Consider the following 26,988-nt stretch of genomic DNA (forward strand, 5'->3'; position numbering starts at 1 on the left):
ATAAGGACGGGGATAATGGACATCCCTGTCTAGTGCCCTGTTCTAGACCAAATGGGGAGGAAAAAGCGCCGCCAGCTCGTACTCTAGCAGAGGGACAGGCATATAGGGACATGACTAATTTAGTAAATACGGGGCCCAGGTCAAATTTATGTAGCACAGCATTTAAGTAAGCCCAGTCTACTTTGTCAAACGCTTTTTCAGCGTCTAGCGTAATGGCGACGGTAGGTGTGGATAAGAGTTTCGCTTTTTCAATGACATGAGCCAGGATTCTCGTGTTATCGCTCGAGAGCCTGTTCTTCAGAAAACCCGCTTGCGAGGGATGTATTAGAGACGGCAGGACTTTTTGAATGCGATTTGCTAAAATTGATGCTAGGAGCTTGCAATCTAAATTTATCAGTGATATAGGCCTGTAGTTTTTGGGGAGTTTGTGGTCTTTGCCTTCTTTGGGTATTACCGCAATTACAGCCTCTGCCATAGTCCCCGTAACTTTACCTGTATTGCTAATTTCGTGGAAGACCTCTAGGAGAGGAGTTGAAAGAATATGGGCAAAGGTTTTATAAAATTGGGCTGTATAGCCGTCAGGTCCAGGGGCTTTCCCCTTTTTGAGGGATTTGATCGCGCTAATAACCTCCGACTCAGAGATCGGCTCATTCAAGGAGTCTCTTTCTGCGGCCGTAGGCGTTGGGAGTGTGCAATTGGAGAGGTATTTCTTCATTTTTTCGTTGTCTACGTGCATGTTCTTAGCATAGAGTTTCTCGTAAAAGTCCTTGAAGATATTCGCAATCTTAGTGGGATCAGAGTTAGGAGTCCCCTTTTCATCGAGCAAGGATGCTATGGTATTCTTTTGAATTTTAAATTTAAGATAAGCCGCTAGTCCTTTCCCCGCTTTGTTCGAGTCACAAATTTTGAAACGCTTCCTCCTGTCTAGCCAAACTCCCGCCTTTTCGCTAATAAGTTTATTATAGGTGTATTTCTGATTGGACAGTTCAGTTAGGACCTCAGGGTTTCTACTCCTCAAGTATGTGTGCTGGAGTTTTGAAATGTCCTCCTCCAGTTTCAATAGGGCTGCAGTGCGGTTCTTATTAATTGCAGACGATATTTTTATAATAAGTCCCCTTATGGTGGATTTCAGTGCCTCCCAACGTGTGGTGTCTGAAGTGTCCCCCCTCTTATTTAATAATAAAAAGTCTTTAATGGCAGTGTCAAGGGTTTCTTTGTGTTTTGTGTCATTAATAATGGTGTCATTGAATCGCCACATAGATTGACGGGTGGTCGGTTTAATATTAGACAACGTAAGTGAGATGCAGGAATGATCAGAGACCAATCTGGGAGCAATGTCCGCGTCCTCAACTCTTGCCACCGCGTTGTTGGATATGAGTATGTAGTCGATTCTCGAAAACGAGTCATGTGGTGGGGAATAGAATGAGTAGTCTCTGTCATCAGGATGCATCAAACGCCACGTGTCCACCATATGAAATCTATTGCATAGTTTCATGAACGCCTTATGGGCTCTTCCCGGGCGAAAGACGCATTTAGAGTCTCTATCTAGTATTGGGTCGTATGGGAGATTGAAGTCGCCCGCCAGAATATGGACAGCCGTGTCGGGGATGGAGTTTATCTGCTTCGTTAGACCTACCCAGAAGGACGGATCATGTGTATTTGGGGCATAGATATTCGTGACAAAGAATTCAGTGTCATCCTTGAGTAGTCTCGCTGAGACCCATCTACCTTTCGTATCTGTTGCACGAGAGACTATTTCCACATTTGCATTCTTGGCCACTAGTATCACCACACCATTCTTCTTTGAGACTGCCTCAGAGCCCACCACTTCAGTATAATACTTATTACGTAGTGTGTGAAATTGCTTTGCTTCTAATTTTGTTTCCTGCAGTAAGGCTATATCTCCACGCTGCCTTCGTAGATAGTCAAGTGTCTTTTGGCGTTTAACCGGCTGGTTAAGCCCTTTCACGTTCAGTGATAGTATTCTAAGGTTAGCTATAATTGTGGTCCCTATAGGAGTATCTATAACAGGAGCCATCAATTATGCAGCCAGTAATATCGTGTCACAGTACATGTGTATGCATAAGTATTAGGTCGTGGAAGCAGTCTCATACCCCATAAAAAGTCAGCAGCATCTTTTAACACGTACAATGTGCGGCCAGCACAGTATGCAGGAAACAGAAGGACAGAGTATAAGCTTCGGAACGTAGTGTGGTACATTGGATGCAAGCTAGTATGCAAGATGGACATAACTAAACAAAACCATAAGCAAAATATCAAAACAACCCCCCCCATCACCCCTGTCAACCTCCCTCCTCCCCCCTCCCTCACCCACAGCCCACCCCTCCCTCCCCAATAGTAGAAACAACAGAACATGGTGACTCGGGAGTGACGACCAAGCGGCCGCCTCCAAGCAACTTACTCTTAACTAGCAATTAACTAGCAATTATATGGGCTGCAACCCAATTCTGAGAGAAAAAAAACAGCCCAATTGTGTAGGCAACAATAAGCAATAAACAAACTATGGTTTCAGAACGTTAATCACTGGAAAGTCACTGCATTGGCTTCAGTATCGTGATCAGATATATCAGTACCTGCAACAGAATCATCGTAAGTGCATTCGACAACAGGTAGGAGTACTACATGTCAACATGTCAACAGTACAGCATAGCGTCAACATAGCGTCAACAGTACAGTAGAACAGTACAGCATAGCGCCTATTCGAGGTCTATAAGGGACGCGAGCAATATCATGGCAGTATGATATCATGATATCATAGTGATGTAGGTATGGTATCGTGGGTATGGTAGCATGGATAGCACCATAATGATGTGGGTTTTAATGAAAGAGCATTCAAGTTAAGGATTCTTGCGATCGTTCAAGGGATCGTTCTAATATAGGTCCGGAATCAGTTGATTCACTGGCCCAAGGGTACAGAGTACATTACCATGTCATTATCGGCCAAAACCCAGTTGCGTTCACCAACTAGGTAACAAGTCCAAGAAGGAGACCCTCCTAGCAGATCCAGTCCGGCTAGGCACTGTTACAAGGATCCTGGAGTCTGAGAGTGGCAGTACAAAATCTCCAACCCATAGTTTATCCTAGGCCAGAAGCAGAGGCTCCTTGTTGAGCTGGAGGGGAGACTTCCATATTGCCATCTCCATGGTCGAACAGGAGCTGTCGCAGTTTTCGCGGGTCCGAGAACACATGAGACACGCCTTGTATAGTTACTCTAAACTTTGTTGGACCAATAAAGCCATACAGGTGACCAAGTGATTTTAATTGGGGTTTCAATGCAAGGAAGGCTTTCCTGATCTCCATTGTTTCCTTACTGAAGTCCTGTGAGATGAAGATCTTCTGGCCTTTCCATAGCACGTGGTTGTTTTTGCGAGCGAAGGTGAGTATCTGTTCTGTGTGTTGGTACCTCAGTGGTTTGCACACAATTGCTCTTGGGCCCTTTTGGTCCTTTGAGATTCGTCCTGGCACTCTATGTGCTCTGTCAAACTCCAGAGGTTGAGTGAAGGTTAGATTTGTGGCCTGTGTGAACCACTCCTCCAGGAAGGGTATGCATGAGTCATGTTTTTCCTCCGACTTCTCCGGCATACCAAAAATTCTTAGATTCCCCCTCCTGTTTCTGTCCTCCAACTCCGCAACCTTTCTCACTAGATGGTCAGAGCATAAGGAAAGATTCTTGATAGCTCCACATGTCTTATTTTCAAAGTCTTCCAGTTTGCTTATCCTGGTTTCAGTCTCCGTTAATCTTGAGTTAATGTCTTTAATATCTTGACGGACAGCAACAACCTCATCTTTGGTGGACTTGGCCAAGTCTCTGACTTCTTCTAGCCTGCTCAAGATTGTTTCCATAGCTTCCTCCATTTTTTTGCTCCCTTTGTTCCCTTTGATCGGTGTCGGTGGGTTAGATTTTAGGCGTTTAGAAGCTGTACCATTTTCCTTGTCTCCCATACTTTAGATGTGTGAGTCGATGGGTTGTGTAGATGCCTTGATGTTTCCCAGGCATGTAGCGCCGAAAAGCTGAAAAGCAATCTCTGTTTGATCGTGCAGGGCAGCAGATTATACACTTCTCCCGTTTTGAAGTTGATTTTACAGTAGAGAGCTATGCATGCATTACCAACTTATGTGTTGCTTTCCCTTTAAAGCACTCGGTCTGCGTCGCTATTTTGTATAATTTGAAATTTCACTCCTTGTAAATATCCTTGTAAATATCAATTCGTGAGGGTAATTACAGCAGTAGCAAACTCCCCCCCTCTAGTTTGTCATATGGTCTTGCTCTCTATCCAATGCTGCACGGAGCTTTCACTTCACTGTCATTTCACTTATTTGCAGGCATGTAGAATTTTCAGGCGTTTTACACCACTTCATATGACCAAACCATATATACAGCCTCAAAACACTGAGCAGAGCAACAGATGAAGCCAGTAGCAGGATGACCTAGCTGCAATATCAGCGCAACGGCAGACGCGCCGGGGAAACCACCATTTCAGGCTGCCTACATAAAGTTATAAATTCTGTACTTCCGTTTTCCAGACAGTTCGTTAGTGTGCCTTAACGTGGAGAGGAGAGGAGACCGTGTAGATTCAAGAATGCACACGTGCGCTGTGTTTTATGTGCGCTGTGTTTTATGAATGAAAATAGACATTATGAGGGCATTCTCCTGTGTTGCTGCACATTAAGCCAGATACAGTACTCTGCCCGCCGCCATTTTGTTGAAGCGCGTCTTGTGTTGAAGCGCGTCAGATGCCGCGCTGTTGCTCACGGACCTTTAGAGACATTGAGCAGTCATAACCAAGCCGATAAAACAAATAGCACAGTTTACCCTAACAGTTAGTATTGTTGCCCACAGACTGCGCAGCTTGTAACAATGGGGATCGCTGGGCTTTTCCAGGTCGCAGTCGCAGTCGGGAGCTTGATCAGACCGCCATTAAGCTGCCGGTGTTTCGCGCCTTTACCTCCCTTCCGTGTTGATCGGTTAAAATGCGGCCAAAAGCATTCTTTTTACTCACGGTTCCGGGGGCTGGCCATATCGCTGGTCATACCGCTGGTTAAGGGGTCCATTTCTGGTCTCTTTAGGCTCCTGTCGCTGACTATGGCGAGCGGACCTGGTGCCCCGGAGAGCCGCGCTGCTGTACCCGGCATCAGTCTCCGTCCCGCTCTTCAGTCTACAGCGGTCAGAGCGGATGGTTCCACTACTTCAGCATTCCGCGCTCGAAATTAGCCCAAAATTCAGGACATGTTGCAGAAAGACCCCGACAGTCGAATCCTTCGCCTTCCAGGAGCTGGGGGGTCAGATAGCAGCCCTCTATGACCGTTAAAGGAGCAGTCGCCTGGAGGAGGTCAGAGCTACGCCGCCATTCTCTCCGGCGTCCAAGCCACGCCCCCTGATGTGTCATTTTTTAACAAAAACATAGAAAGGCATTTTCTTATCTTGAAAACCAACATGCAGTGGTACAAACAGTGCTGCGGTGTACACATCCGTGTATCGAACTGAGCACCTGCTGTAGGATGTGGAAGAAGAGCAGGTATAGTATACATTTTTGACACAGCCACGGTGGTTCAAGCAAACCACAATCACACTTAGTATAATATATATATATATATATATATATATATATATATATATATATATATAACCTACTGGTGGTCGCCAGTAGGTATATATAGTTTGTTTCCATAGGAAATCCGCAACATTCTATTGGGAATAACTTTGGCGCCGGTTGTTGAATCTTCGCGAATTTCTCAAAGAAGATGGCCCGTTCCGTACCGCTTCTTCCCTGAAAGTCTCGGGTAGATTCGTCAAGCGGGGGCCGAGAAAAAAAGGGGGTCCCAAAACGTGTTTTCCCCATGTTAATTTCCCAAAACGTGTTTTCCCCATGTTAATTTCCATAGGACCTTTAGACACTGCTACAGCCCGAACCGCTGAACGGAATTACACCAAATTTGGCAAAATGGTAGAGTCTGATTCACAGATCGCCCTTTTGCTTAAATTGTGTAAATCCCTCCAGTAGTTCCTGAGAAAATCAAAAGAGAAAAAATTTATATATCTATAAGCGCGCACCGTGCGCGCACCTTCCCGTGCACGAGCTGCATGCTGATTGGCTGCCACTGTCTGTCAACACTCCAAAACAGAAATTGATGGCAGCCATCTTGTGCCTCGGTACACTGAGGCACAAAAAAGCAGAAAAACAAACGTGTAGAACTCAAAAAGGGGGCAGGGTAGAAGCACCCTGACCCCCTAGCCCTGCTCAGGGTAGGCAAAAAAAAATAATGTTTTTTTCACAAATTGTGAGGTGCGCACACCGTGCGCGCACCCCGCGATTTTCCCAAAAATGTTGGGGGCCTTGGAGGTCCTTGTGGGACCCCCTGAGCAGGCCTAGGGGGTCAGGGTGCTTCTACCCTGCCCCCTTTTTGAGTTCTAAAACTTTCCGAGCAGGAGCTGCATGCTCATTGGCTTTCAACACTTCAAACCAGGAAGTGTTGGCAGCCATCTTGTGCTCGTAGACCGAGGCACAAGAAAGCAGAAAAACAAACGTGTAGAACACAAAAAGGGGGCAGGGTAGAAACACCCTGACCCCCTAGGCCTGCCCAGGTGGTCCCACAAGGACCCCCAAGGCCAAATTATTATTATTATTTTTTTCAAATTACCCCCCGTGGGGAAAAAATCGCAGGAGCATAGTGATAAAGAAGTGTGGGGGGGGCCCAATCACCCCCTACACTGTCTCTGGGACTGCCGTCCCCCCAGGGAAAAGCAACGCAGCCCCCTGGCGCATAATGGAGGCTCATGGTGCGCTAGTTGGCCTCCAGGGACCCCCAGTATGCAAGGGAACTTAATCCCCCAAATTAGAACACTCTACAGGGCGCGTTTGCACAGTTTAGGTTGGGGAATTAATTCCTGTTCAATCCAGAGGTCCCCTAGAGGGAACTAGTCCAACAGGTATCTCCAATAAGCGCCATGGAGCTGCGCTGCAGAGTGTTGTAAAAAGGGGGCGTGCCCTCTGAATACCTGCCTGCAAAAATGTAGTAAATCAGTATAAAAAAAATAACTATTAATACATTTAAAAATTGTCATTTAAAAACCTTCGAAATTCAATGAAAAAACCATAGGTTTCAAGCCTTATATAGTTAGGAATTAGCATTTAAAAAACCTTGCAAATTCACTGAAAAAAACATAGGTTTCAGGCCTTATATAGTTAGGAATTAGCATTTAAAAAACCTTTGAAATTCACTCAAGATTCACTGAGATGTCATCAGTGATGTCACTGACCATGTCATGAATGATGTAATATGTGACATCATCAGCAGTGGATTGCGGGTGCGCGAAATATAGTTAGTACAACTAACTATATAGGAGCAATTTCAATGGTTTTGTATGAGTGAAATGTCCAGCTAACTATAACACCCCTAAAACTTATAGTTTTTGAGTGTATATATATATATATATATATATATATATATATATATATATATATATATATATATATATATATATATATATATGTATGTATATATGTATTCACTGAAAAAACCATAGGTTTCACACCAGTTATAGTTAGGAATTAGCATTTAAAAAACCTATTAAATTCACTGAAAAAACCATAGGTTTTACACCAGTTATAGTTAGCTGGAAATTTTACTCGCATAAAACCATTGAAATTCCCACGTTATAGTTAGTTGGACTCACTATAACTTGCGCGTGCAATGCACTGCTGATGACGTCCCATTTACATCACTCATGACATGGTCTGTGACATCACTCATGACATCACTGATGACACCATCCAGTGAATGTTTGTCTTTTTGAAAAATAAATATTAGTGAGTAATGTTTAAATATTTAAATATATGTATTAATGTTTCACTTTGTGTATAAGTGGCTGCGTGGGTTGGTGAGTAGCTACATGTGTAGGTATATGGGTTATTAGATTTTTTTAATATCAATACGAGTGTCTATATGTTTGGTGGGGGCGTTACTTAGCACATAGATGCATGAATGACTGACTCTCTCTTTGTATGTGTTTTGAAGACAGCATATGTGCAGGACTGTATGGGTGGATGAGTGTGTATATGTGTGTGTTAGTGAGTGAATGACTGTCTCACTAGTGTCTTTATCAGTAACTACATATGTTTTAATCTAGTATATGTGAATATTGATGTATATAAGTGAGTATATGTGAGAGTGAGGGATTCTAAGAGTTCCTGTTTAAATTAGTATGTGTTTCTATAAGTGATTGTTTAAGAGAGTAAGTATGTGTAAGTTTCCTTAGAAGTAAAGTGGTAGTGTGTGTATAGCTGTATATGCTAATGAATGGATGTTCAATAGTTTATTTGCATGTGTGAGTATGTGTGTGAGTAACTTTTGGATGCCTGTCAGTGTGTAACAGAATGTATAGGTGTATCACTACATATGATGAGTGAGTATATGTATGAGTGACTATATAGAACTGTTGGTGAATGAGTGGATGTATATATAGATGGTGGAATTATTGAATTGGTTGTTGTAACTGGTATGGTATCTCCATTTTTCTGAAAATTTTAGTTTCTATTTTTGAATATGTGTTTCAAGGGTTACATTACAGTGAAAGGAGGTCTGTCACTCTGTCACAAGGATGGTGTCATCAGTGATGTCATGAGTGATGTCACTGACCATGTCATGAGTGATGTAATATGTGACGTCATCAGCAGTGCATTGCACGCGCAAGTTATAGTGAGTCCAACTAACTATAACGTGGGAATTTCAATGGTTTTATGCGAGTAAAATTTCCAGCTAACTATAACTGGTGTAAAACCTATGTTTTTTTCAGTGAATTTAATAGGTTTTTTAAATGCTAATTCCTAACTATAACTGGTCTGAAACCTATGTTTTTTTCAGTGAATTTCATAGGTTTTTTAATAGCAAATCTCTATAGGTATGAAAAGTAATAATTTTTATAACGAATTTTATATTGTGTAAATATGTATTATTTTTTTTTTTATTGTTTGCCCCGGGGCGCTCCCGGGGCGCGTACCGATGAACGCACGGGTGAGCGCAATGTTACGGCGCGCCCCTGGGCGCGTACCGGGGAGCGTCCCGAGAGCGCTATTCCCGCAAACGAAAACAACATCATGACGTTTCGCGTAGTCGCGTGATGCGTCATGTGACGCACTGCGTAAGCGCACCCGGAACCACGCGATCGCATACGATCGCGCAACGTCATGACGCGGGCTTACGCGACGCGCCCCGGGGCGCGTAGCGTAAGCGCGTCGGGTCATGTAATCTGAAAATAACACTTTTCATTGGTCCAGAACACTTTTTTTTTCAAATGATGAAAGCCCCCACCTTTTTCCTCACTCTGACTTTCTACTTTGAGAGAGGAAGACCTGTATCTGATTCTGACAATGGCATCATTAGTAGCTGCAGCTGGTGGACCCCCCCCACCACTACAACCACCTAGAAAGGAAGGACCACCATCCCAGTTCCTTGTCCCTGAACAAGAAGAGGATGAGGAGGAAGAACAGGAGGAGGAGGAACAACCCAGGCAATTTTTGCCTGAAGAGCCAAGACAGAGTCACATAAAAGTGCATTTTATTTGGGACTTCTTCTCCCACCCTCCTGGGCAGAAGAAAGTGAATGCCCCTAAGGTTAAGTGCCTTATTTGCGGAGATATTCTTTCCAGGGGCAATTCCAAGAAGAAATATTCATTCGGCAATTATACTATGTTGCGCCACATGCAAAGGTGGCATCCTAATAATCTTGCTCAAGCAGAGGTTCGTGCCATGGCGCAAAATCAGAAGAATCCACAGCCCAGCACCTCCTCTGCCAAAGTATCACATGCAGCACCTGAAGGACGGCAAATGGTGCCCAATGTTCAAAAAAATGTTGGCAGTCTCAAATTTGTATGTGTCTTCTGTGGCAAGACACTGTGCTATGGGGAACTAAGCGTGATCTTAATAAGTAATGCAGTGGAAAACCATCAATGTAACCAAAAGAAGAAGCAATAAATCCTTTTCTTTTTTTGCTCTTGTTGAGCCATTTGTAATTCCTTTTTTTGTTGTTCCCCCCAAAAAACACCAAAAAAATTATAAAAGTGTTAAAAAAATCAAAAACAAAAATGTTCAGAAAAATAATAAAAAAAATATAAAACAACAAAAACATTAAAAAAAAGTTCTTTTCAGAACTACCTCCCATTTTAAAAAAATAACTTAAATTTTTACCACTCTTGACTTCATTTTTCTCATGGGTTCGCTTCCCGGTGCGCGCACCGGTAAGCGCCCCGTTAGCGCAATAAAAAAAAAACAAGAGAAGGAGAGCATAAGAGAAAGAGAAAGAGAGAGTAATGTTAAGAGACAGACAGCAAGAGGGAGCAACACAGAGGTAATGTGTAATACATAGTAAAACAGTGTAAAAGATATAAGAAAGTGTATGAGAGAAAATGAAAAAAATATAAGGCTGTGAAACAAAGAAAGAGAGAAGAAGAATACTAAAACAGAGGCACATGAAGAATGTGAGTGGCTGTAAAGAGTAAAAGGAAAGAGAAAAAATGATGTACAAATAAAAGGTAATAACGGAACCAGATTTAAATAACACTGGTGAGGGAGAGAGAGAAAAAAGTAGTGTGCATAACTAAAGAGGGAGAAATATTGAATTAGGATAACACATGGGGAGTGACAAAGAGAGAGGACAAAGAGAGTAAAGGAAACAGTACCTGAATGGGCTTGAGTAAAACAGCAAAAAAAGATAAGTAATGCAGTGTGTGTGACTTACAGGGAGTCAGTGGGTGTAGGTCGGAGTGTGGGTGTGTAAGGTGTGTCTGTAGGTGTGGTTGTGTGGAGTGTTTTGGTGTGGGTAGAGATGAGGGTGTGTGAAATATGTGTGAGAAGTGTATGAGTGTGGGGTGTATATGTGTTCGATGTATGTGTGTGTATGGAATGTGTGTGTGTGTGTTTGAGGAGTGTGTGTGGGAGGATTTTTTGTGTGTATGAGGTGTGTGTGTGGTGTGTGTGTGGGGTGTATGTTACAGGTGTGTGTATGTGTTAGGAGGGGGATGAGGTATATGTGTAGGAGTAAGGTAAATAATTAAGAAAAAGAGAATGAGTGAACAAGCAAAGGAAGGGAACAGAGGGTAAGTGAAGTAAAGAATAGGGATCAAAAGAAATTGAATATGAGAGGGTAAATAGGGAAAGGGGAGTAAACATGGAGAATAAGAATAAGTGAGAGAAGCAGAGTAAAAACACAGGAGTGAGGTAGATTGAGAAAATGTTAGTGACCTTAAAGCAAAGGGTGATAACAAACTACATTTTTTTAGTCATACTTACCATATAATAAATGTAACTTTAATTTGTTTTACTACAGTTGGTATCTGTGAAAGAGAGAAGAAAAAATAAGTTATAATTAGTAAAATATGTATTTTAAATTAAAAGATACAAATGAAGAGGTTAAAAATCATAACACTATTTAGAAATAAAGTTAGAGTGAAGAACACAGAAAGGGAAATAAACTAAGGTAGAAGGACAAAAAGAGGGAAATAGAAATAGAAGGAGAGCAAATTACAAAGAGTAAGGCATATAGATTCACTGAGAAAAAGAGAGAGAAGAACAGAGAAATGAACTGAAGGTAAGAAAGATACTAAAACAATGTGAGTTAGCAAAACTAAATCAGGAAACAGAAGTAAGTAAAAAGATAATGACTGAGACAGAAAACAGTCTAATTAAGGATGCATTTAGAAGAATGAGGAATAGAAGATAACTGAGAGTAAGTGAAGAACAGTCATAGAGTGAAAGGATGAAGGGAGACAGGATAATATACAACGATTGAAGGAAATGGACTGAGGAAGTTATAAGGTAGACACACTAAGAGAAAAACTGAGTGAGGTGGAGTACAATGAGTGAGAAAAGGAAATGAGTAAGTGAGGAAAAAGAAGGAAAGAGAGGAGAAGACGACTAAAACAGTGATACTAAGTACAAATAATTTGGTGATGAAAGTAAAGAGAAGGACATTGAAAAAAAGGAAATGAAGGATAGTAATGGAACCAGAGTAAAAGAAATGGGATGAAGAACGATGAGAAAGGAGCAGTGAAGTTGTTGTAAAAGAAGTGATAGAAGGTATATAAACACAAGTGAACATAACACAAGTAGAGTGAGGCACTGAGCACATAGAAGTAGTGAACGAAAAACAGAGAGAAGAGGTCAAAAGTAAAGAGCAAACAAAGATAAGCTAAGGAGAGTGGGTGATTTATAGTGATAGAGTGCAATAATACTGCTGAGTGAGTAAACAGGAATTACTAAAAGAGCAAAGGAGGAAAATACGGAAAAGAAAAGAAAAGCAGAAAGACTGAAAGCTGAAAAGTTATGCAAGGGAGAGACGGGATACACACACGGAGAGGAGGCAAGACATGGCTTCCACGCTTACTGTTGGACTGGAGCGCATTCCTGACCAGCAGGGCTACCTGATCATCAATGAAGAAGGGGTCATAGCTTCTGCAGGGGACCTCGAGAATGATGAACGCACAGCCGCAGTGATCATAGAGATGGTAAACACGGCCAGCGGCTTCCGCATGCATGGCAGCAAGGAGCTCCCCTTCAAGCGCCTGTCTGTGGTTTTCGGCGAGCAGACCTACCTGGTCACTGTTTCTGGACAGAAGATCTTTGTGGTGAAACGGCAGAACCTTGCGCGGGAACCTGTCATTGCTTAGAGTGCTGCATTGGTCGGTTTTGATGAAATGCACACAACAAAGTCCATCACTTCAGAGGGTCCACATTTTGGCTCCATGGTCATGCGACACACAGTTGAAATGAAAATGAGGGATTGTCAAAGAAGTGGAGTAAGGGAACGGGGGTTACAGAGAGTGAGAGAAAGACATTATAAGTGAGTAAAAAGAGATGAAAGAGGATGGAAAAAGGAAAATAAATGTCAGAGAATGGAATACAATTTAATTAACACAATCCAAAGTATAAAATAACTTGTACAACATGTTACAAAGTTTATTTTTGCTGTTCTCAGAATATATTGAATTTCACTTAAAAGAGTGAGTTCAAATTACTCATCATATGACAGCGGGAAAAAAAACACAATCTAAAAGATTGTGTTTTAAAAAAAAACTTAGATACTGACAAATCACAAATCTACGCTAATCTTAGATTGACTTACTTTTCCTTGAGGCCAAATACTGTATCATGGTGGTCCTTTTCGCGTTGGAAAGTACTTTGCTGTTCACTTAAAAATCCATTTCATCGACTTTCTAGAAGAAAAGCTCCAAGAACATCTGAAATATTTTCAATATTTTCATATACTCCTTTTTTCAGTCATGACTCTTTACTCATTCCTGCACCTTTCCATTTGGCCAAATAGTGTCAGATGTATGAGTATTTGTTCAAATTAATTCTTAGGCACTCTGAAATGATCTTTTTCCCGACGTTCTGAAAGAAAGGCTCTACAACATTTTCACAACATTTAAATATTTGTAAAACCATCTCTGACTCACTCATGTTCATCATTTTGTATAATACTAACCTCACTTATTATGAGATCCAATTACAGTACCTATATGACAAGTCAATTTTTTATATTGCCTGGAAAACTTTTACTCAGAATATATTTTTAAACAGCAAAATAACCTTTATAAACTACTCCCGTCTTCATATGCCAATTACTTTTACCTAAATGTTGTCTGTAAAAACACTAGGTATGAATTTATAAAGCCAAAAGGCAAACGTTGTTTGAAAGTCAAATGAGTGTCGTTACATTGGGTCCAACCTTTAGAAGTTTTTAAATAGCATGTGTAATGCCCTGATGTTGTAGAAGGACCATCATGAAAAATAATAGCTACAGTTGCAAAGGTTCTTCCTGATATCGATAACTGAGAAGCCACGCAATTTTTAATAGAAGTTGTCAATTTAGTTCCATCAGGTCTACATCGTTGGAACATTAAAATGACATAGTGACCATAATTTTGTAGAAATAATGTGGACAGCATTGTAGACTTACATTGGGTACACACCATATTGTGATCAGCTGCTTCAACTAGATTATTAAAAGGCACCGATTTGCAGTCTGGTAAAGTCAAATATATAAATCTTTCACTGTCTATTCTAGTAGTACTTGATGAAGCACAGTTATCACAGTCATGTTGCCATTGATAAGAAAGATTAAAAAGATTTTTTATATCTACTCCTTCATCTTCCAATACATCAAACATATACATTAAAAATTCCTGACAATCCTGCTGAATTATCTGTGAAAATTGATTTTGACCTGAACATATGTCTACAAGATTCCTAATTTCTGAACCACTTTCTATTTTTCCTCTATCACTACTACATTTCTCTAACACAGAATTCAATAAACAGCACAATGTTTGTTCCCGATTTTCGACAATCTGTTTTTGTAAATTTTGAAGAAAAAAAACAACATTAACAATTACATTAGCATAGCAGTTGACACCAGAACTGTTTTCAAACTGAAATCCAACAACATCTTCAACAAAATCATTTTTCTTTCTGCTTACAATTACAGTTTCATCTATTTTTTGTCTTTTTGCTACTACCTTACTGCAATTACTCTCATTTCTTCTTTTTCGGCCTACCACACTTTTTTCAATCAGAGGATATTGAGGAAAATGTGGAGCATACTCTCTTTTTAACATATTGTATTCTTTAACACAATCTAGATCAGCACAAATCTTTGTTTCATCACACTCAATCAAGTGCAATCCTGATAAAGTTCTCACTCGTGATAATGCCACATATGCCATACCCTCTTTAAACACAGAACTTCCAATGTTCACCAAAGCACTATCTACACTTAAACCTTGAGATTTATGAATTGTCACTGCATATGCCAAACAAACAGGAAACTGTTTTCGGCGAACATATAAGTCTTTCACAAGCAAAAATCTAGCTGAACAACGACAAATTTGTTCTATTTATTTCGTCAATGCCATCAAATTTAATTTTTAAAATTTCAATTCCATCTCTATTTTTGTAATTCACAAAACCAACAACATGACCCATTGCTCCATTTACCAGACCTCTTTCAACATTTAAATTCCTTCTCAAAATAATACGACAATTTAAACACACATTCAGAGTCTTTTCAAAACCAGCAGTTTTAGATATAATCTTCTCCAATGAATCCAATTTTGATTTCAAATTTTCTGACAAAATAATTGTTGCTCCCATATGCTCTATTTTATCTATAGCTTCCAGTTTCACTATCTCTTCATTTTCTAACTTCAGCATTTTGTTGTTGAACATGGAACATTCTTTCAGAGTAGGCATCAAACATATGGCAGATTTCTTCTCGTTAATTTTCTTAAAAATATTCTCTGGAAGAATGTTTTCATTTGGGTACAAATTAGAAATTAACCGTCCATGTAAAGCTTCTTTCCCTTGTTGACTTATTTTTCCTACTCTTACATCTTGTAAAATATTTTTATAATCTTCATCCTTTGCCTGCCGCATATTTTGAAGCAGTTCTGCATATTTGAAGTTTAACCATATATTAACGTTTCCAATGCTTCCTAGGCACTTCCTGGTATCTTCATGTGTGAGCATTTTGAACACAGGTTGTCCTTTCACTGGAGTCAAGTGCAGAAGATCTCCAAAAACAATAATATGTTTTCCTCCAAATAAAACATCATACTCTGTTCTAAGAATTTCTTGCATTCTCAAATGCACAAAAGCAAGCATTATATTTGAGACCATGCTTTCTTCATCAATGATAAGAAGTTTCATTTTCTTCAGGACTCTCGAAACTTCGGAACACGCATCTCCAGATAGCTTGTGATATTGCAATTTGTTATCATGCTCCACTGGCAGCATCAGTAAACGATGTAAAGTAATCCCTTTAATATTATGTGCTGCCAGCCCAGTTGGAGCGGTAACATTACAAGACAGCGGTGATTCAGCCCTTTTCTGCAGATAAGATGCAATTGCTTTAATCAGAAAACTTTTTCCAGTTCCCGCTTCTCCACTCACGTACAGTTGGACAGGCTTAAATGATGTACATGAGCACTCTTTCTTCTCATGACTCAATCCACGTTCAACCTGTTCTGTGAGTCCGTCATATATCAGTTTCTGCTCAAGGTTTAATTGTTTCACCAAATCTTCTAAATGAATTACATCCTCTTGAGCTTGCTCCATAGCTCTTTCCACTTCACCCATGGCAGTGGCAGCTTCATTTTGGATAATTGGTCCTCCTAGTGGATCCTGACTCAATGAAGCAGAACTCTGACTGCCTGAGAACTATCTTTCGCAATCTCTGCAGCAATTGTTGATTCTTGCTCTATTTCTTCATTCAACATTTGCAGATAATTTGGAAAAACAGGACATTCTATTGTATCCTTCGTAGCATTAAAAGAGTCTTCATAACAGAGAAAATCTCCAAGTAGTTCCTCTTCTTCTCGCCATGGTTTAAAGAGTTGCAAAAGAGCCAAATAGTAAAATTCTCTTTTGTCTGGATTTTCACAACTCAATTTTCGATGATTAATCAAATGACCTTTTTTCTGTTTCACTAGACATCCTTCACATCCAATGATTCCATATATTCCATTATTGATATCTTCTCTGATGTTTCTTTTATAAATATATCTTTGCAGAACTTCATAGAGACAAACGTTCTCAAGGTGAGGGCTTCTATTTGGATAGTATGTATCCAACATGTTTGTCTTCAAAATATCTGTACTTTCTGGTTCTTTCTCCACCAAATACTCTATTTCTTGTACAGATTTCAAAACTCGATTTCGTGTTGCAGCAAGACCTAGACTCACCCAAATGATGGTTCTAGATTTGGCATAGAGACTTGCTGACGACAATCGATCAGAACATTCATATGCTCCAATTTCTCGATGTGACAACATCTTCAGACTGTAACTGTACAATTTGTTGCTTAGGCTCTTTTCATGTGAAATGTCCTCCCACATTTCCTTCAGTTCTGTCTTTTCTTTTTTTGTGATGTAAGACGTCACATATCGAGCTACAGCAATAGAGTTGTCAGCAACGAATTGAATATCCATGTTAGCATTCCACATGGACAAAATCACTGGGTTGTAGTCATTGATGTACTTGGACTCTTCGTTTCTTTTTAAATTGTATGTATTTTTGGGTGATTTTCTCGTCACAGTATGTCGCAGAGAAGACATTAAATTATTTACTCTTCCTTTAGAAATCACTGGTCGTGGAAAAGCGAAACGACATTTTGTGTAGAACTTGTCCTTGTTTCTGAATTTTCGACGACAGTACTTTCCACAACAATGGGATTGAAAGCGTAAAACTTGTTGCCTTAAATTGTTTTCTTCAGTAGTTTTCGGAACAGCACATGTTGAATACTTTTCAATGAAGCTCATCACTGTCTCATCTGAATCTGTTCCAAATTTAGGTGCATCTTTAATCATCATTTACTCCTGAGGCGGAAAGCCGGGAGCTGTATTTCCTGTGTATTGCTGATTTTAAAGCTTTTTAATACTTTGAGTGTCACCTATATCTGTGCTCTTTTAAAAAACCATCTTACCTTGCAAAGCCTCTTACACTCGTCCAGGGACCCTGCTGAAAACGAGCAGCGCCTCCCTAAAACGCCGACAACACCTCTGACTGCCGCCAGTGACGGCGTGCACCGAGGCCACGCCCACTCTCTGGCCACGCCCCCCCCCCGCGCCCAGCTTAAAAGGCGCTGACTGCGAGCGCGATTTTAAGAATCATTTACTCCTGAGGCGGAAAGCCGGGAGCTGTATTTCCTGTGTATTGCTGATTTTAAAGCTTTTTAATACTTTGAGTGTCACCTATATCTGTGCTCTTTTAAAAAACCATCTTACCTTGCAAAGCCTCTTACACTCGTCCAGGGACCCTGCTGAAACGAGCAGCGCCTCCCTAAAACGCCGACAACGCCTCTGACTGCCGCCATTGGCGGCGTGCACCGAGGCCACGCCCACTCTCTGGCCACGCCCACTCTCTGACCACGCCCCCCCCGCCTCTTCCTCACCATAAAATGTGCCACTGGAGGAAGCGTAGCGGACGAGCGCAGCGGGAGCGCCGTTTGCGCGCCGAAGGCGCGCCTAAGGCAAGCCCGTCTGCGCCCGTCCGCGCACGAACGGGCCCAGGGCCTGAACCTATGCCGGGGCCAGCCCCCAACAGGGTAAGCTACTCTCGCCGGGACCTCTTAAGCCTCAGACCCACCAAGAACACTAGGTGCAACTACCTCCATGACCTAGATGGACCCTTCAGCAGCTGTGTACTTTGCCACCCTGCCCAACTACACCTTGCTGATCCACCCTCTGCACTGCCCGGCCTTAAACTAGCCACATTGAATTGTAGATCACTCCCCATGCACGCTCTGCTCATCAACCACCTAATTGATGACCTCGACCTCGACATTTTATTCCTTATGGAAACGTGGCTCACTGTTCATTCCGACTCGGATGTGGTCTTAGCCTTACCCCCAGGTTTCCTCATCCAGTCCCAACCACGCCCCTCTGGTAGAGGAGGCGGTCTTGCTATCCTCCACCGAGATCATTTGTCCTGTAGAATTAATGATGCCCACATTTTGGACTCTGAAAGCTGCCACTTCTCCATACAATTAGCCCCGACAAGCTCGCTGTCAGGCCTCCTAGTATACCGCCCCCCTGGTCACTTTGGCCCCTTTGCTAATGCTCTCCTGGAATCGATATCTTCATTGGCCCATTCTACCCCCAACTTTACCATACTAGGAGACCTCAACATTCATTTCGACGACCCCCTAGACATAGCGGCCGTCGAGTTGATTCTTGATCTGGCGGCCTCCGGTCTCCAACTGACCAACTCTGGAGCCACCCACATCAAGGGTCACCTACTTGACCCAGTCTTTACTAACGTCCACGCCCTCCAAACCAAAGTGTCCCTTCCCCTCCCTTGGACGGACCATTTTTTGGTTCCTCTCTTTCTACCTGGAGTCTTCAGGGAGCCCCACAAGCCCACCACTTACATCAGGGACAGGGCATGGTCCAGACTCTCCACGGAGGACTGGACCAGAGTCTTGAACTCCACGACCCCGACTCTTTCAGAGGACCCTGTCATTGCGGACAAAAACTTCAGGGAGTGGATCACCACCTCCCTTGATTCCATCCTCCCTATAAAATCTCGTGAGGACAAAAACGGGAAAAAAGGATCAGCCCCCTGGTTCAGCCCGGAACTTAGAACTCTCCGCAAAGAATGCAAAAAAGCGGAACAACTGTGGAGGAAAGACTGGCTCCACTCCAGTAAGGATGCCTACCGTAGTTCGGTGAGAATCTATAAGGTCACCCTTAAAATCACTAAAACATCTTACTACGATGATAGAATAAAAAAGGCCACTTACTCAGCAAGAGAGTCCTACCTCATTGCCAAAGAGCTCCTGAAAATACCCGCTCCCCCCTCCTCTAACACGTCCCCCCCAGGCAGAAGCGATCAACTGGCAACCTACTTCAACTCTAAAATCTCCGGTATCCTGGCCTCACTCCCCCCTCCCAGCCAATCAAGTCACGGGAACATGGATGCGTCTGTGACCCACGCAGGAAACATCCCCTATCCACAGCTGACTGCGTTCAGAGCGGTATCTCTGGACGAAGTGGGAAAGGCCCTGGCCAGGATGAAAAGCGGCTCCCCCGGCGACCCCGCCCCCATGAGATTCCTGAAAACAGTGGCCCCTGCTATTTTGGCCCCTATCACAGAACTGATTAACATCTCGCTGTCCAAAGGCTCTGTCCCCCCGAGCTGGAAGGCTGCAGTAGTCAAAGCACTCCTTAAAAAACCTCAACTGGACCCCTCCGATTTGGCAAATTACAGGCCAATCTCGCTCCTCCCCGGCATTAGCAAAATGGCCGAAAAACTGGTCAATGTTCAATTGTCCCAGTTTCTTGAATCCAACAACCTCCTGCGTCGGTCCCAGACTGGGTTTCGCCCTGGCCACGGCACGGACACCGCCCTCCTCGCAGTCATCGAGGAGGCAAGGTGCATTTTAGATTCAGGAGGGTCAGTGGCAGTGATCCTCCTGGACCTTAGTGCAGCCTTTGATACGGTGAACCACCGTGTCCTGATCCATCGGTTGTCCAGGGCAGGACTCGGGGGCACCGCACTTGCCTGGATAGAGTCTTTCCTATCAGGCCGCTCGTTCCAGGTTTGGGACGGCAATTCCCGCTCAGCCTTACTCCCCCTTTCTAGCGGAGTCCCTCAGGGGTCTTCACTAAGCCCCACTCTGTTTAACGCCTATATGGCCCCGCTGGAGGATGTAGTTGCCCCTTTCGGGATCAAGATAGTGAGCTATTCGGACGACACGCAATTGGTCGTCTCACTCTCACATCTTGACCACTGCCCAGACAACCTGTTGAACTGCCTCCAGGAAATCCATCACTGGATGAGTGACTCATCGCTCAAGCTCAACGGTTCTAAAACCGAAGTCATGCTTATGGGCAAGAAGTGGGCGACTATTCCTCCCTCGGTCTGGCCTAATGTTTTTGGCGAGATACCCACTCCGAGGAAGGAAATTAAGACTCTAGGAGTCTGGCTCGAACCCGAACTAACAATGAAGACCCAGGCAGCCAAAACAGCAGGAACCTGCTTCGGTCTAATGCGCTCCATCCGGAAGATCCTTCCACTACTCCCCCCGCCGTCGAGGAAGCTTCTGGTCCAAGGCCTGATTCTCTCGCGTCTGGACTACAGTAATGCTGTCTATCTAGGAGCCCCCGAATCTACCCTGGTAAAACTTCAGCGCACTCAAAACGCGGCTGCTCGGTTACTAATGGACCTTCCCTTTAGGACCTCTGCTAGGCCAGCGCTCAAGGCTCTACACTGGCTCCCAATGAAACAGAGGATAGAATTTAAGGCCATGTGTATCGCCCACAAACTCCTTAACGGCCTAGGCCCTTCAATCCTGAGCGACATGGTCACCCCTTACAAAGCCCCTAGATCCCTGCGCTCGGACAATGAGCGTCTGGCCAATGTCCCAAAATTTAAGAAGGTTCGTACTGGCGGTCGACGCTTCACAGTGAAAGCATCCTCAGGCTGGAACTCGCTTCCACGGAGTCTACGGCTGGAACCCTGCCACCTTCTTTTCCGCAAAAAACTAAAAACCCTCTTGTTCCCCAAATAGGTCCCCCTTCCCCCCCTCGGTGATCACAAGTCTTACAGCGCGGGGATGCCTCCGGGTCACCAGGCGCTCTACAAATCGCTAAAATAAAATAAATAAAATAAATAAATCCATAACAACATATGTATGTAAGGAGCACCTCTCGCTTGATACTCCTTTCTCCAAAAGAAATCCAAAACCTCTCCAAGGGAAGGATTTTTTTTGTTGGTAATAAAAGACATCATAGCTTCAAATCTATGATTGAAATATCTGTATACATTCACTGGATCCAAAGAACACAGTTCTCCAGGTGTTTTGAATTTTATATTTTGTATATTAGCATTGGCCTCTCGTAGAAATTGAAGTAAGTCCTCCCATGCATACTCGGCACAGCTAAGAGTGAGGAACCATGTAGGAGTTCCTAAGTTTCTTAGCATACATTTCAATTCCCCATGGCGATGGTACCAATACTCATTTGTACCACGCTGACATGCCATGAGATTGATTAGATGAGATTCTAAAATATTATCTTGCAGATTCACTTTCTCCATAAAGTCCCTCGCCGAAACATTTTGCAGATGTGCTCCACTTTTCAGAATATGGTTTACTGCATAAGAAAGCCCAGACAAGTCACTTTCATACAGTAGATGAAACAAATAGGGAATGCATTGACGAAACCTTGCATCTTCAGCATATAATCTTACAGTTCGATATTCAGATGCAGGAATTTGAAGTGGTCGATCGTCATATCGTCCACCTCGACCTGTTGGAAATAGCTGTGGAAAACAACGAGCTTCCAGCCTTTCTTCCCATACACTAATGGGACTTCCTTTTGCTGTTTTCATTTGAAACAATTCAATTGCATTCCCCATTACTTCTTTGGAATGCAAAGGATGAACAGTATAATGTTCATATATTTCTTCACTTCTAGACACATCAACTTTTTCAATTTGGCCGCCTGAACAATCACTGTCTTCATCTGCAGCTTTTTCCTCTGCTGCAACACATACATCTTTGTAGTACTCATTGTTTTTGACTAAATACAACATTGCCTTTTTGACTTTCCTAACATCCACTAAATCTTGCCAAATTTTTTTACTCTTTGTTGGAACCCCATTAACTAGAATAACTAAAGGTTCTTCTTCTACTTTTTCTATACCAATTGTATCAATATTTTTTTCAAATCTAGGGGCAAATAAACAACTCTTCCCTTTAATCCTCTCTGCAAATCTGTAGGAGGCAATTTCCCTATCTTAGGCTCCATGCGAACAATTGCCTGAAAAGGATGGACACATTGAATCAAAATAGACTCATATGTATTTAAATCCATCAATTCACGGGGAATGTCTACCAACTCCAGATTATTATGAACAGCTCTAGCAGGCATTCTGTTTTGATTTAATTTATCATAACAATATTTACAAATACGCTGATCAGAACTCAAATCAAAACAATTCTCCACCCACAAATAAATTGCTAAATCTTTCCACTCATAATTATCCATCTTTTCACTTTTTGCATATAAATCAACTAACCTAGTCTGAATCTTATAATGAGTCCATCGACAACACACACAAGTAAAATTCGGCCTTTCACTTGATTTCACCTTAAACCTGGTAATTTCCTTCTCAAACTTTTCTGTATTTAAAATCTGTACATTGTCTTCCACATTACCTTGAATTGCTGTCTCAATTTCTACACTGTCCTCTTTTTCACGAAAATAACATCTCAATTTCTTCACAAATCTTCTTCACATCTAATTCAGTTCCATGCAAAAGAGCACTGTTTAATTGTTTAAGCTTAAGTGCGGGACTTTTTGCATAATACAACATTTTCACTAATTTCCTCATTTTGGTATGATGCACTGCTAACATCCTAAAATGATGAAAAACACTCTGACAGACTTTTCTAGAAAGACAATCCAGTGAATGGCCTTGCAAACCTGTGATTCCTCTCACTCTGCAAGGATCTAAGTCTTGCAACAACTTCACTTTCTGCTTTATACTTTTCTTACTATATGTACGTAAGAAATTACAAAACAAATCAATTGATTCCTGTCGCACACTACAAATACTACTACACTTCCAAGTGTACACTGGACCCTTAGTACGTCTCCCTAAAACTCCATCAGATAACACCTCTTCTGGTTCTCTAGGCACAAGTTTCTCTTTTTCAATCGGACAACCGTCTTTCACTTCATACGCTCGACCACTGGTGTCAACTGCATGCACTAAATCATTCTCCTGGAAGTAACTCTCCTCATTAAAAAATGGCTCACAACTTGAACTGTGCATCCATTCTCCAGAATTTTTTTTACAAAAATTAGTCCGATTAATTACTCTTTTCCATCTACTGTTTGATTTGAAAACATCAATTGTCTTGTTAAGTGTCCTAAGTCTATTGATTATTAAAATAAATAATTTTTTCTTAACTTCAAAAGCCTGATCAACAATCTTCTCTACACTTTTCTTTTTCTTATAAAAAGCAGCTCTCTGTTTACCTTTCCTAATGTTTTTTATCAAATTTAAAACCACTCTATTGCGAAACATTCGTCTACCAATGTCTCTAAACTGATTCTGCCTTCTATTCCTATACATATTATTCTCTCCTGCTCCAGTTTTAGGATTCCTTGAAGTTCTCTCCTTCCTTTTCAATTTTACTCTCTCATTTTCTTTTTCTACATGCTGTCCATCATTTTTTTGGGATGTACATATGTTATGTAAAAAAGACTTAGTTGTCTTACCAGGAGCTTGGTTCCTGTTTTTTGAAGTATTTGTTGTGGAAGAGTGCTGTAATTCCGTTGCTGTTTTAGATTTTTCCCGGTTACGTTGTTTCTTTGTCCTTTCCCTTGTGGGCATCTTTGCTTACTCTTCAAATAACGATTTCAATCTGTGTTAAAGAAAAAAGTAGCACATTATAGACCACTATTACCAAACAACAAAGCAATGACAAAAAGCAAACGATCTATACAGGGTTACAGATCAGGTGAGGATTCTCCAGGGGTGCAAAAAAGGTGAGGCCTGTATTGAAGAGTATAGTGGAAGACAGCTCTGTCCACAAGTACAAAGAAGATGAGACCTATGTCTAAGTCCACTGCACTCTTATACACAAGCTTCACCACCTATGCTTCCCGAGAAAGTATTGAGTTATATAGTTATATAGAATTGTATTTTATAAAATTGTGAAGCTCCATGTGAAAGCGTTTGCCTCAGTCTTATTCCTGTTGTGAGCCAGGTGCAAGATTTTGCCTCAGTCTTATCCCTGCTGTGAGGCAGATGATTGTAAATAGGATCTGTGCTGTGTTTCCTAAATGTGATGTCAAAAACGATTTTGGAGAAAATGAATGGTTTTTACATTTTTGATAATAATGTGGCGCAGAGGTTTAAAAAGTGACGCATCTACCTACATGCATCAATTTTTAAATATGGGGCAAAAAGGTACTTGTTTGGGTTTTCCTGGGAGCGTAGGTGGTGAGGCTTGTGTCTAAGAGTGCAGTGGACTAGGCTTCCTGAAGCATATCCCTGTCTGCATTCTTAGACACAGGTGTCAATTTGACTCTTTACAATGATGTTACCTGTGTTTTAAATCAGTGTAGGAAGCATATTGAGTTTGTTTGCATAGAGGAATTGTATTGTGTAAAATTGTGAAGCTCCATGTGAAAGCGTTTGCCTCAGTCTTATTCCTGTTGTGAGGCAGGTGCAAGATTTTGCCTCAGTCTTATCTCTGCTGTGAGGCAGATGATTGTAAATATGATCTGTGCTGTGTTTCCTAAATGTGATGCCAAAAACAATTTTGGGGAAAATAAATGGTTTTTACATTTTTGAGTATAATGTGGCGCAGAGGTTTAAAAAGTGACGCATCTACCTACATGCGTCAATTTTTAAATATGGGGCAAAAAGGTACTTGTTTGGGCTTTCCTGGGGAGCGTAGGTTGTGAGGCTTGTGTCTAAGAGTGCAGTGGACTAGGCTTCCTGAAGCATATCCCTGTCTGCATTCTTAGACACAGGTGTCAATTTGACTCTTTACAATGATGTTACCTGTGTTTTAAATCAGTGTAGGAAGCATATTGAGTTTGTTTGCATAGAGGAATTGTATTTTGTAAAATTGTGAAGCTCCATGTGAAAGCGTTGCCTCAGTCTTATCCCTGTTGTGAGGCAGGTGCAAGATTTTGTCTCAGTCTTATCCCTGCTGTGAGGCAGATGATTGTACATACAATCTGTGCTGTGTTTCCTAAATGTGAGGTCAAAAACGATTTTGGAGAAAATGAATGGTTTTTACATTTTTGAGTATAATGTGGCGCAGAGGTTTAAAAAGTGACGCATCTACCTACATGTGTCAATTTTTAAATATGGGGCAAAAAGGTACATGTTTGGCCTTTCCTGGGGAGCGTAGGTGGTGAGGCTTGTGTCTAAGAGTGCAGTGGACTAGGCTCCATGAAGCCTATCTCTGCTGCATTCTTAGACACAGGTGACAATTTGACTCTTTACAATGATGTTAGCTGTGTTTTAACTCAGTGTAGGAAGCATATTGAGTTTGTTTGCATAGAGTAATTGTATTTTGTAAAATTGTGAAGCTCCATGTGAAAGCGTTTGCCTCAGTCTTATTCCTGTTGTGAGACAGGTGCAAGATTTTGCCTCAAAACACCTGTGTCTAAGAATGCAGCAGAGATAGGCTTCATGAAGCCTAGTCCACTACACTCTTAGACACAAGCCTCACCACCTACGCTCCCCAGGAAAGCCCAAACAAGTACCTTTTTGCCCCATATTTAAAAATTGACGCATGTAGGTAGATGCGTCACTTTTTAAACCTCTGCGCCACATTATACTCAAAAATGTAAAAACCATTTATTTTCCCCAAAATCGTTTTTGACATCACATTTAGGAAACACAGCACAGATCCTATTTACAATCATCTGCCTCACAGCAGGGATAAGACTGAGGCAAAATCTTGCACCTGCCTCACAACAGGAATAAGACTGAGGCAAACGCTTTCTCATGGAGCTTCACAATTTTACAAAATACAATTCCTCTATGCAAACAAACTCAATATGCTTCCTACACTGATTTAAAACACAGGTAACATCATTGTAAACAGTCAAATTGAAACCTGCCTCTAAGAATGCAGACAGGGATATGCTTCAGGAAGCCTAGTCCACTGCACTCTTAGATACAATCCTCACCACCTAGGCTCCCCAGGAAAGCCCAAACATGTACCTTTTCCCCCCATATTTAAAAAGTGACGCATGTAGGTAGATGTGTCATTTTTTAAACCTTTACGCCACTTTATACTAAAAAATGTAAAAACCATTTATTTTCCCCAAAATCGTTTTTGACATCACATTTAGGAAACACAGCACAGATCATATTTACAATCATCTGCCTCACAGCAGAGATAAGACTGAGGCAAAATCTTGCACCTGCCTCACAACAGGAATAAGACTGAGGCAAACGCTTTCACATGGGGCTTCACAATTTTACAAAATACAATTCCTCTATGCAAACAAACTCAATATGCTTCCTACACTGATTTAAAACACAGGTAACATCATTGTAAAGAGTCAAATTGACACCTGCGTCTAAGAATGCAGACAGGTATATGCTTCATGAAGCCTAGTCCACTGCACTCTTAGATACAAGCCTCACCACCTACGCTCCCAGGAAAGCCCAAACAAGTACCTTTTTGCCCCATATTTAAAAATTGACGCATGTAGGTAGATGCGTCACTTTTTAAACCTCTGCGCCACATTGTACTAAAAAATGTAAAAACCATTTATTTTCCCCAAAATAGTTTTTGACATCACATTTAGGAAACACAGCACAGATCCTATTTACAATCATCTGCCTCACAGCAGGGATAAGACTGAGGCAAAATCTTGCACCTGCCTCACAACAGGAATAAGACTGAGGCAAACGCTTTCACATGGAGCTT

At 41.7% G+C, this 26,988-nt stretch overlaps 2 protein-coding genes across 2 annotated transcripts in view; both read left to right on the top strand.

Annotated features, from left to right (window-relative positions):
* Positions 1 to 26,988, top strand: part of IFT140 (intraflagellar transport 140) — a 1,386,753-nt gene that overhangs the window by 361,154 nt on the left and 998,611 nt on the right. The window lies entirely within an intron of this gene.
* On the top strand, positions 12,344 to 12,752 carry LOC144785330 (ragulator complex protein LAMTOR4-like). Its single transcript, XM_078664296.1, has one exon. It carries the CDS (start codon positions 12,383 to 12,385, stop codon positions 12,680 to 12,682), a length of 300 nt encoding a protein of 99 aa, XP_078520422.1. The 5' UTR covers positions 12,344 to 12,382; the 3' UTR covers positions 12,683 to 12,752.

This window comes from Lissotriton helveticus, chromosome 10 (genome assembly GCF_964261635.1).
Source record: "Lissotriton helveticus chromosome 10, aLisHel1.1, whole genome shotgun sequence".
NCBI lineage: Eukaryota > Metazoa > Chordata > Amphibia > Caudata > Salamandridae > Lissotriton > Lissotriton helveticus.